The 12,191-nt window shown below is 58.6% G+C and overlaps 1 protein-coding gene across 10 annotated transcripts in view; it reads left to right on the forward strand.

Moving 5' to 3' along the window:
• KDM4B (lysine demethylase 4B) overlaps nucleotides 1-12,191 on the forward strand; it is a 131,184-nt gene that overhangs the window by 48,962 nt on the left and 70,031 nt on the right. For 5 of the 10 annotated variants that reach the window (XM_033400864.2, XM_033400861.2, XM_033400866.2 and 2 more), the window contains exon 6: nucleotides 1,574-1,767. The exons of the other annotated variants lie outside the window; for them this stretch is intronic. In XM_033400864.2, the coding sequence (XP_033256755.1) occupies nucleotides 1,574-1,767 (194 nt within the window). The remainder of the gene's footprint in view (nucleotides 1-1,573; nucleotides 1,768-12,191) is intronic. 10 annotated transcript variants of the gene reach the window in all.

Below are 12,191 nucleotides of genomic sequence, written 5' to 3' on the forward strand. Positions count from 1 at the left end.
GCAATGAATGAGGGTTCCTGTTGCTCCACATCCTCGCCAGCATTTGGTGTCGTCAGTGTTCTGGATTTTGGCCATTCTTATCTGTGTGTGGTGGTACCTCATTGTGGTTTCGATGTGCATTTCCCTGATGATGTGGAGCATCTTTTCATGTGCTGATTTGCCATCAGTGTATCTTCTTGGGTGAAGTGTCTGTTCAGGTCTTCGGCCCAGTGTTTATGTGGGTTGTTTGCTTTCTCATTGTTGAGTTTTAAGAGTTCTTTGTATATTTTGGACAACAGTTGTTTATGTTTTACAAAGATTTTCTCCAAGTCTATGGCTTATATTCTCATTCTCTTGAGGACCCCAAATTTTGTTTTTAAATAAAAATTCAAAAATTGGAGGCTTGTCCCTAGAGAACCTCTGGGTTTGCTCTCACGTGCTGCCGGCGGTTGTAGTGACGGCCCCGCGAAGGGCTCCAAGGCCCAGTGCAAGCTCAGCGGGGCCGAGGCAAAGCTCAGTGGGTGAGCCTGCCCTGGGTTCTGGAAGAGGATTTGGGGCTTTGGCGCCATGTGTTTGCCGTGCCTGACCTAGTACCACAGTCTCCTTGTACTGAGGGGAAACTGAGGCCCAGAGCAGAGAATGCCTTGGCCCATGATGAGTTATCGCCCAGCTTAGTCTAGACCCCGGGTCCCCTGTCCATGCGGGCTGGATGGGGGCGGGTGGCAAATGGACAGGGCTTTGGGGAGGCGACTGGTTGCTGGTGCCCCCAGTCTTGGGCATCTTCCACTTGAGGCGACCCTGGGCTTCTCATGCTCGCGGTGGGGGTCTGATCGTGGCCCTCCTCCATGTCCTGGGCTCTGGCCACAGCTCACCTTGCAAAGACCGACCTGCCAAGTCGGGCCTAAAACGTGGACGCGGTGGGTGGCACTGGGTGGATCTGGGGCATGAAGGAACGCTGCCGTGCACCCAGCATCTCAGCAGCCCCGAGGCTTCCCCGGGGACTGGAAGTCAATGAAAGCATGTTTTACGAGCTCTTATGACAAGACGGGGTTTGTTTGCTCGTGGCGTTAGGAATAGATGAGCCTGGTGGGTGGGGATCCCTCGCTCGTTTGCCTGGCTCTGAGTGCCGTCCCCGTCTCCGCTGTGGGAAGGTGCGGGAAGGCCTGTCTGGCACGTCACTGGGAGCCCCGCTCGGCATGTTCTTCCTCCTCTGTGTCACTGACTTCCCGGCACGTGAATTATTCACCACCAAGCGTGGCCGCAGCGAGGCCTTCCCCGCCCATGATTCACACACAGCTCAACGTGGGGTCCAGGGGAAGCGTTGCCTGGCCGCCTGGCCCGGGGCAGGGGGCCTGTGCCTGTGGGGTGTGCGCAGCCCGGGGTGGGTTTTGGACCCCTGGGGTGGGCGAGGCTCGGAAGCAGGCAGGTGTGGGGCAGAATGCTGTTTGGGCCCTGGGCAGGTGGTCACACCGCAGCCCGGGCTCCGAGGGAATGACGCAGGTGTCTCACTGCCGGCGTCTGGGGGCGAGTGACGGTGGGGGACGCTGGGGGCCGGGGTGGCCGGCAGGCTGACCGTGTGCTCGCCGCCATGCAGGATGTGGCCCAGTGGAACATCGGGAACCTGCGGACCATCCTGGACATGGTGGAGCGCGAGTGCGGCACCATCATCGAGGGCGTCAACACCCCCTACCTGTACTTCGGCATGTGGAAGACCACCTTCGCCTGGCACACGGAGGACATGGACCTGTACAGCATCAACTACCTGCACTTCGGGGAGCCCAAGTCCTGGTGAGGGGCGGCCGCAGCCCTGCCGGCCGCTGCTGAGGGAGGCGGGGCTGCCCAATGGGCGAGGGTGGGGGCTGTAGTGGCTCCTGGGGCTGCACCTGGGGCTGTCGGGCAGGGCAGGCAGAGGTCGGGGTTGGGGGCTCCGCCGGCCCAGCCCCCGCTAGCTGAGGGCACGCACGCCCCCAGAAACGCGCTTACAGATCCCCGAAGCCTGTGGTTTGCGCTCAGAGCACCTTACACTGAACGTGGCTGCTGCCAGGCTTCCGGTAACGCCACTCAGGGCCGCGCTGTGCTGGGGGCTTTGGGGCCGCGGGCCTGGGGAGTGGGCGGCCTTGTGCCTGAGCCTCCCCTCGCCTCCCCTCGCCTCCCTCTTGGCCTCCAGATTGGGGGGTGGTGTTAGCCGTTTGCAGGGTGTGGGCGGGCATGCTGGGCCCTGCAGGGCACTCTGTGAGCAATGGGCCCCCCAGGCTGGGGCAGATTGCCAAGGCGGTCGTGTTCTGGAATCTCCCAGCTGAGCACTCCCCTGACACGCAGCTTCTGCCAGGGGGCCGGCAGGAGGCTGTCTTTGTTCGCTGTGTTTCTAGCAGAGACTTCTGAGCTGGGGGCTTCGCATCGCCCTGCCTCTCCCCAGCTGTTAGAAGGTTCTGTTGTCACAATAATCATTGCGGCTCAGGGGAGCAGAGAGGCGCTCAGGAGCTCAGCCAGTGAACCCTCACCTTTGTATTGGGGGGGCCACCCAGCAGGGACCCAGGCGGACCCTGGCCAAGGCGCCCCTGTCTTGTCCCAACAGAGAGCTGAGCCCCACGTGGCTGAGCCTGTGCCTGCCGGCCTGGGGGAGGGGCCCCTACCCCCTTGAGTCAACAGGGACGTTCTGGGGCCCTTTGCTGAGGGGTGGGAGCAGGCCCTCTGAGCAGCGGACCCGGGTGGGAAGCCAGGTCTCCCTGTCGGCCGTCGGCTGTGTGACCACCCTCTCCTCGCCTCTGCCGTGGACCGAGTGAAGCCCCTGCCCCGCTGTCTGGCAGCGGTTCCCACTCAGATGGGCAGGGAAGGCTGGGGACACGTGTGAGTTTCCCAGGGCTGCTGTAATAAAGGACTGCAGATCTGGCGGCTTTAACTCAGCTCACATTGGTTCTCTGACAGTCCTGGAGCCAGGAGGCTGACTGCCTCACGGGGCTAAATCCGGGCGTGGGCAGGGCTGGTCCTTCCGGAGGCTCCAGGGGAGCATCGGTGCCCGCCTTTTCCAGCTTCTAGAGGCGCCGCATCCCTGGCTCGCGGCCCCTCCTCCATCCTCACGGCCAGCAGCGCAGCATCTCCCGTCTCTCTCTGCCTCTGACCCTCCTGCCTCCTCTTATGAGGGACCCTGTGATGACACCGGGCTCCCCGGGTAATCCAGGGTCATCCCTGTCTCAGGGACCTTAACTTAATCCCTCCTGCAAAGTCCCCTTTGCCACGTGAGGTGATATGTCCACAGGTCTTGGGATTAGGCTGCGGCCATCTTTGGGGCCGTTATTCTGCTGGCCGCAGACCCCCTGGCCTTCGCGTGGTGCTACTTTGTGCGTTTGCTGGGATCCTGTTACAATTCCACGGGCTTCCTGTTTTCAATCCGCTCCTCCCCTTTTGTGGCCTTCTGTGGCTTTACGTGAGCCCTTGATCATTGGAACCTCTGGGTGGGGAAGTATTTGCTTTTGGGGAAAGATTTGGAGAGAGATTGGTATATTTGGTGATGGTGGTTGAACAAAGGCCTGAGCCTCATGCCTGCAGTGTGGTCCTGCGCACCGAGTGGAGGGGTTTCCTGGTCAGGGTGCCGTCCCCGAGCTGCCCAGGAGGCCCCAGTGACTGCGTGGCCGCCCCGCCCCCCTGACTCCCCATGGCAAGGCTGGGCCGGGACAGCATGGAGGCCCCAGTCCGGGCCTGGCGGGAGGGGCCCTTGCTCTGCGCCAGGCCCACACCTGTGGGGTGCTTCCCTGGGGGCTCTGCCCGCCGCTTCGCACAGCAGCGTCCTCCCCGTGGGCCTGGCGGGCTGAGTGCCGGTGAGTGGCCTTCGGGCTCCCCGTGCAGATAGACCTGCAGGCTGGGGCTGCATGAGTGCATGTGAGGGTGTGTGTGTGTGAGTGTCCGAGGGGGTATGTGAGTGTATGTTTCTGCGTATATGTATGTGTGTATATTTGTGTTTGTGTGTGTATACAAATGAGTGTGTCAGTGTGTATGAGTGTGTGTGTGTATATACATGGGTGTGTGTGTCTGAGTATGCATATGAGCGTATGTATGTGTGTGTTGTATAAGTGTGTATATATGTCTCAGGTACCTATGTGTGTGTATGTGAGTGTGTGTTTGTTAGGTATCTGTGTGTGTGTTGTGTGTGTGATGTATCTGTGTGTGTGTTTGTCAGGTATCTATATGTTTGTATTGTGTATATAAATGTGTATATGTGTGGATCAGGTACCAGTGTGCGACGAGTGTCAGATATCTGTGTGGGGTACCTGTGTATGTGTGTGTGTGTGCGCGCGCGCGCGCACACTGGCCTGGGCCGTGTCTCATGGGGTGGGGTGGTGGCGGGAGGGACGTCTGCCCGGGTCTCTGAGTGGCCTTGTCCCAGTCCTGCCCCAGCGCGGCTCCCCCGAGGGCCGCTAGATGGCGCTCCCGCCCTTCCCTCTGGCTTGGCTCTGTGCGCTGCTGGAAATTTCCCAGGTTCTTTCATCCTTTGGTAGATTCCTCTGAGCGGCAGTGGCAGTGATATTCTGAAGGCCCCCTGGAAGCAGCAGCAGGGGGAGACGGAGCCGCTGCCCTTGGGCGGTGGGGGCTCTTAGCCCTGGGTTTGGTCAGGGCCTCCCAGCCAGAGGGGTACAAAGGGGAGAAAACCCACCTTTTCCTTAAAAAAAAAAGAAAGAAAGAACAAGTAAGCAAGCAGGCGCTGCTGGGTCCCCGCACTTGCTGGGCGAGGAAGGTTGGGCTTTCAGATGCAGGCCTGCCCGGGGGTGGGGAGGCCTCGGGAGACTGCGGCCCTCGTGTGTTCTCTGGGGGGGCAGGGAGGAGTGAGCGGCTGGGGGCCTCTGAGAAGCGGCTGGGACCGAGGGCGGATGGAAGACAGTGGGACTGGGTTTGAGGAATGTCCCCCAGAGAGAGGGTGCTGGGAACATGAGGGCCAGCGGCCCCTGGGTGACAGGGCCGGCACCTTGCTCCCCTTGCTTGCCTGTCCCCCAGGACAGCCCGCAGCACCCCTGCCCCCTGAGCTGCACCCCTGGTTTGCTCGGGTGGCCCCTGCTGTTAGGAGACTGGGGTTCTGGGAGCACAGCGACCCCGTAGCCCCTGGGAGCCCCCGTGCACAGAGGTTTACGTCGTGTGGAGGCCGCACTCCCTCTTGGGTCAACGTGGACCTCTGCAGGGGTGGGGTACGGGGGCTGGTGAGGTGTCCTCTTGTCCCTGGGCTGGGGGTGCAGGGAGCCACTCAGGATACCCAGGAAGGTGGTGCCCCTGCTCCCTGCCTTCCCCTGGACCCTGTGGGGCGGGGTTCTCCGGCAGATCCGTTCCCACGTCTGTCTCCCGAATCACACCGTGCTCTTGCGTCTGCAGTAGCTTGATCGCAACCGTTTCGGGGTATTTCAGTAGCACTTTTTTTTGAAAGTGTCGACTTACTCAGGTTTACGGCGTCTTCTGGAGCCTTTCTGGGTCTGTTGCTACTTTGGTGGTGTGATTTGTGTGTCAGAGTGACGCGCACAGCCCGGTGTCGATAACAGCATGGCATTTGCTCCGAAAGGCCGGCATTGTGCGGCGCTCTCTGGCAGCCAGGCTAAGAATACCCGCAGCACGTGGGAGCTTCAGATCGCTTTGGAGACGGGGATTTAAGATAGACCCAGCCTTGCAGCGGCCCGGACGGTTGGTCATCGGGGCCAGGAGGTCGTGGGCCTGGGGAGGCAGGCAGAGCAGCTCCGCCTGGTTCAGAGTGCCTCCTCCCGCAGGGCCGAGGACCCCCTGGAGCCCGTGGGTGGCGCTGGGTCAGCCGTCCTGGGGCTGCTCCGTCTGCCGGGCCTCCCTCGATACCCACCCCTGGTACGGCCCCTTCGGGTCCCTGTGGGTAGCATGTCACCAGGAACTGTATGCATAGATGAGCGCGTGACACACCCACCTGGGGTCGTTTCATGCTGTTGCCCAGACGCAGGGCTCCGTATCCACACACAGCAGCTGCCATGTGCCCACGTGTGGGTGGGTGGAGGACGTGCCACCAGAGGGCCCCAGGACGGGACAGACAGTGTTCCCCGCGGGGATTGTCTGGGCCGTGACCTTGGCTGTCAGGCAGGTCCTGCAGTTGGTTTTCTCTCTGCTTCCCCAGCCCCTCCCGCCCTCTGGCTTCTGTTGGCCTGGGTGTCAGGTGCCCTGAGGCGGGGGCAGGGGAGAGGGTCTCTCGGATTGTGCTCCCACAAAGGGCACGTGGATGGTCCTGGGGTGTGATGGGCGGATCCCTGAGGGCAGTCGGTGGAGGGGCTGCTGGTGAGGGGGCCGCGGAGCCTTTCCCAGAGCTTCGCTCCCTCCCTGACCTTTAAGAAGCCTGAGCGCTGCACCAGGGTGCGTTGAGAATTTCTCCTTTTGATTCCATTGCACCTACAGTTTTTCTTCGGCATTTTCACTCAGGGGTTTTCACAGGAGAGGGAACGGGCAGCCTTTCTTTTGCTGCCAGGAAACTTGACACCCAGCAGGCAGTCATCTCAGCCTGCACTTGGTACTCCGGAGGTGTGCCTGCGCGTGTGTGAGTGTGTGTGCGTGCGTGGGCATGGGTATGTGTGTGTGTGTGCGCACGTGCACGTTTGAGGGCATGTGCTCCCTGCCGTGGGGCACAGGAGGGGCGTGAGCTGTTGTGCAGATGTGGTCCAGCCCCTGCAGCCTCTGGCTGCAGCTTGGGAGAGAGGCTGGATGTGCTGGGCTCAGGATTCAGGGGTCTATTGCTCCTTTGGGGGCGGGGTGGGACTGCTGGGCTGCTCCCTTCCCCCTTGATGGGTGCCCTCCCGGCCCCTTGGGACCTCCCTGCAGGCCCACCCCAGGCGGCTTCAGCCCACTGCCCAGACATGCTCCCTGCGGGCGTTGATTAATCACCCCAGTGAGCCCCGGGGGACAGGCGCCTCCCGCCCTCCTCCCGGCCGTAGACTCCCTGGCTCTGGCTACAGGTGGCACTGCTGGACCACAATGCCGGGCGGCCACCAGGGCCTCTGCTGTGTCCCCGGTGGCAGAATTGGGAATTCTGGTGATTGATGGAGCCGAGCAAAGCGACCGCAGGCAGCAGCTCCGGAGGCCCGTGGTGGAGAGCGCTGGTGACTCCCAGAGGAGGTCCCTGAGTGACCTCGTGGCTTCTGAGAGCCTGGCACAGCGGGGAGCAGGGCCATTCCCTGACTCAGGCGCGGCCCCGCCTTGCCCCACGGCGGCGGGAGGGCTGGCTGGGCACCGTCTGGAGTGGAGATTGGTGGGAGTGTGACGGCTGCACAGATTGGCTTTGGTACTTAGCTTCCCAGCACTGCGCCCCGTCCCCATACAGGATGCCAGCGTGAGATAGAGGCGCTGCCTCCTTTCCTCCTCGGTCTCTGCGGGGAGAGGCGCCGCAGCTGAGCCAAGCGGCTTCGCTCAGCAGCTCCACGTGGCCGCAGCACCTGGGGGCCGGGGGAAGAGACCGTCGGGATGGTGCAGGGAGGCTCGGGGTGTACCTCGTGAACACACTGGGGAGACCAGCAGACTCCTCCTTCCTCTGCCCTGCCTCCTGGGCCATGGTGACCAGAAATCCAGCAACAAAAAGAATGTTTTTGAGCAGAGAGCTCTTCCTGAGAGCAGACTGCCGGAGAGTAGAGAGGTGTCAGGACCCCTGTTTATTAAAAGACAACAGATAAGGTGGCAGGGTCGTGCTGTCCAAGGCCCCGCGCTTTCTTGAATCTGTTTGCGGAGACACCAGACCCAGCGTCCCTGGCGGAGTCTGTCCTCCATCCACGCAGCCTTGCCTGAAGCTGCTCGTCGGAGGTTTTATGATGGGGGTGGTCGCGTCTCTGCAGAAGGATCCTCCTTCTGAGAGAAGATGGCTGTTGTCCTAAACAGCACAACCAGCCGAGGCCCGTCTTCCCGGCTCATGGGTCCTTGGTCCGGAGCTTGCTGTGCACTCACTGTTTGATGCAAAGGGCTGTGGGCAGCAAGGGGCACCTTCTCTGTCACCTCTTTTGACGGTGGCTCTGGCCACAGCAGCAGGCCTGCTTGTCGTTTATTCCCTGTGTGCCTGACCCGTGTGCCCACTGCCTCCTTCCAGGGTGCGCGGTGACCTTGGCGTTAGGGTGACCAGCGCAACTTTCCTAGCTTCAGAGCCGGAAGTCTAGCGTCCTAGAAACCCTCTCAGACCCGGGGGGCCCTCGGTGCTTGGTCACCCTGGAGTGTGCACGTGTGTGTGTGGCAGCACACATGCATGCATCTAGTCAGGAAAGGACAGTGTGTCTCCTCACTCAGGCAGTTCGTGAGTCTGGCCTCCAGGGTCCCGTCCGCCACCCCCGGGGACCATGCCCAGAAGACTGGAGACCTGGCGTTCTGCGAGGTGACCGAGAGCCCCTGCTGGGAGCTGTCACTTCCAGCTGGGCTTTGCAGCCTCGCACACACCCTGGAGCTCAGCAGCACGGGGACGCTGGCGCAGCGTTGGGAGAAGTGGTTTAGCACGTGCCCAGGAGGCCCTGAGCACCCGGGGGCTTATGGGAAGCACAGCCGTGTTACTACCCCCCAACCCCGGGACCCCTCCCCGCCCTCCTCATAGAGCCCTCGGTCCGCTCTTGTCGGGACCACACTGTCGTCCCCGATGCCAACAGCCCAGCCTTTCTGCTTGTCAGGATTGTGCCAGAAATCTGAAACTGGAAGCTGGCTGTGGCATTTGAAAATTAACTCCTGATGCTGGAGTCTCAAATTGGGGCATTGTGTCATCAGGCTATGAGGATAGGATTGCATCATTAATTAACCTGGCGGGTGCGACAACAGGCAACTTCAGAGGATTTTTGTGCAGCGTGACACAGCATGGCTTGAATCACAGATCAGCCCAAACATCTGACTGCTTCTTGCCAGCCTCGCCCACACTAAACTCAGTAGCCTGGTGCTGCCCCAGCAAAGCCAGACAGTTGTGTCAGGTGACAACCTGTGCTGCATGCAGCTCGGGGCAGATCGTGGACCTGGGGATCCCAGTGCTCCCCCAAGGGCTCCGCTCACCAGGCAGCAGGGTCCGTTCCCGCAGGCTGCCTCCTTGAATCTCGCAGTGCTCGTGGGGACAGGCACAGTTGGTGTTTGTTCAGGGAACGCAAAGTGATTTTAACATCCCGCTCGGCAGAGGAAGGTCAGCCTTCTGCGACAGAAAATCTCACCATATGCTCTCCTCCAGAGCCGATGAGGCTGAGTGGGGGGATCTGCTGATATTCCCGATGCTCTGATGCCTTGCCGTGAGCCTGGGCAGCCGGGCAGCAGTGCAGCTGATGGATTTGGAAATTGGCTTCTTGGTGAGCAGGGGTGGGAGGGTTCATGACGGAGGGTGCCCGGTGCGAACGGTCCACTGTTTCCTTGTTCCTTCTGTGTTTGTCACAGGCTGGTCTGTTTATCCACTGTTTTGGTGGTGTACTCCCTCTCTCTCCTTTTGAAAGAGTTTATTTTTCAGAACTGTTTTAGATTTTACAGCAAAACTGAGAAGACAGTACAGAGAGTTCCCATGCACCCCACACCCAGCCTCCTTATTAGTTTACATGAGGCTGGGACATTTGTTGCAATTAATGAACCTTATGGGTACATTCTTGTTGACTAGGGTCCTGCTTCATTCAGTTTGCCTTGTTTGTCCCTGGTGTCGCCTTCTGTCCCAGGACCCCATCCAGGTTCCCTGTGACATTCAGGTATCCCATCTCCTCAGGCTCCTCTGGGCTGTGATGGTTCCTCAGACTTTCCTTGTTCTTTTTAATTTTTTAAAATTTATTTTATTGAAGTATGGTTGATGTACAATGTTGTGTTAATTTCTGCTGTACAGCAAAGTGATTCAGTTATACATATATAGTTTCTTTTTCATATTCTTTTCCATTATGGTGCATCACAGGGTATTGAATATAGTTCCCTGTGCTAAACAGTAAGACCTTGTTGTTTATCCATTCTATATGTAATAGTTTGCATCTGCTAACCCCAAACTCCCAATCTTTCCCTCCCCGCCCCCCCCCACCCCCGGCAGCCACCAGTCTGTTCTCTATGTCTGTGAGTCTGTTTTTGTTTCACAGATAAGTTCATTTGTGTCGTATTTTAGATTCCACATACAAGTGATAGCGTATGGTATGTCTTTCTCTTTCTGACTTACTTAACTTGGTATGATAATGTCTAGTTGCGTCTATGTTGCTGAAAATGACCTTATTTCATTCTTTTGTATGGCTGAGTAATATTCCAGTGTGTATATGTACCACATCTTCTTTATCCATTCATCTGTTGATGGGTATTCAGATTGTTTCCATGTCCTGGCTATTGTGAATAGTGCTGTTATGAACATAGGGGTGCATGTATCTTTTTGAATTAGAGTTTTCTCTGGATATATGCCCAGGAGTGGGATTGCAGGATCATATGGTAGCTCTACTTTTAGTTTTTTGAGGAACCTCCATACTGTTTTCCATAGTGACTACACCAGTTTATATTCCCACCAGCTGTGTAGGAGGGTTCCCAGACTTTCCTTGTTCTCGATGCCCTTGATGGGTTTGAGGAGGACTGTGGTCAGAGATTTTGTAGAATCTTCCTCAGTGGGAACTTGTCTGGTGTTTTTCTCCCACAGCTGGGGCTCTGGGTGCTGGGAGGAGGACCACGCATGAGGGGCCATCTCGTCCATTGTCTCGGGGTGCCTGCCGTCAACATGACTCATCACTGCTGGTGTCGACCTCGGTCCCCTGGCTGAGGTCGTGCTGCTCAGGTGTCTCTACTGGAAAGTCACACCTCCCCCCTTTCTGTACTGTCCTCTTTGGAGTGTACTCTTTCTTTTTTTTTTTTTTTAATACTTCAAATTTCGGAAAAGGAAAGAGAATAATTAACAGAACAGTGCCCAGTACCCAAATTGGGCAGATGTGGACGATCTGGCGTCCTTCTGTCAGATAGTTTTGATCTCTTTGCTCCTCCCTCCAGCTGGGCAGTCTTAGTTCTCTGCTGCTGCATAGCTGATCCCATAGACAGACGGCTTGAGGTGACCGGCTCTCAGCGCCCAGGCATGGGCCTGCCGGGGCCTCGGTTTAGGGCCTCAGAGGCAGAGTCGAGTGTCGGCGGGCCGGACCCGTACCCGGAGCTCTGGGGAAGGTCCATTTGGTACCGAGGGTCCCCTCACACTTGGCCCCTCTGACTTAGGGTCCGATGCCTTTCCAGGGCCCACCAGATTAGGTCAGGCCCACCCAGAGTAACCTCCCAATTATAGGATCTGCTGATTTGGGGCCTTAATTATAACAGCCAGATCCCCTCCCAGCAGCACCGAGAGGGACGTTGGAATGACTGAGAGCAGGGATGTGAGCCTCAGGGGCACCTGAGGACTATGTCTGTCATGGTGTGTTCCCTTTTCGGTAAATGTTTTTATCCTAAGACGTTACGTGGTACAGAAAAATACGTGAAATATTGTACTTGGCTGAAAGATGGATACATACATACAGTTTATCGAATGACTCCCCAGTCAACGCTGCTGGGAAATGAACCCCCTCGTTCTCTGTCCCGGCCCCCCTTCCTTTGTGGCCCCATTCCCCCCACCCCACAGAGCTGCTTCTGATGGCCCGCGTGTCACTGCTTCTCTGGGCCGTTGTCTTTGTGTGTCTGTGTCCCTGGGAGACACGGCTGAGTGCTGGCTGGGTTTGAACCCCACGCACACGGACTGGTTTGTCTCTTGCGTTTCTGCTCTGTCTGTGAGGAGGATTCGTCCCTGCCGTGCATGGTGATAGTTTATCCGTTTTCACGCTGCAGCGTTTTCTGCTGTGTGACTACGCCTCCACCTGTTTACGTGTTCCACTGCTGGTGGACATTTGGGCCGTTTCCACTTTGGGGCACACGTCGTGTCATCTTTTACCTGCTGCTCGTGTAAGAATCTGTCACTGTACGTGACAGTGTGACAGTGTGAGAAAACATGGTGGTAGCAGTGGCCACGTTCCGATGCTGCTTGTGTGCCAGGCTATGCTTGGAGTGACTCCTGGTCTCGCCCACTGCCCCACGCCGTCCTCCTTCACACGTGGGACCAGACTGGCGAGACCGTGGTTTGAGACCGCAGAGCTGGGGAGTGGTAGGGCTGGGCCCAGGCTACGGGTGCGAGCCTGCATTCCTGACCACTGCTTCGCCCTGCCCCTCGGAGTGTCCTCCTGCAAATCAAAAGGGGCGGCGGGTTCTGGGAGTGCGTGCCTGGGCAGGCGCTCCCCCGTGGGGACAGGGGGCGTCCCAGTTGGCAAAGG

The sequence above is a fragment of the Orcinus orca genome, chromosome 3 (genome assembly GCF_937001465.1).
Source record: "Orcinus orca chromosome 3, mOrcOrc1.1, whole genome shotgun sequence".
Classification (NCBI taxonomy): domain Eukaryota; kingdom Metazoa; phylum Chordata; class Mammalia; order Artiodactyla; family Delphinidae; genus Orcinus; species Orcinus orca.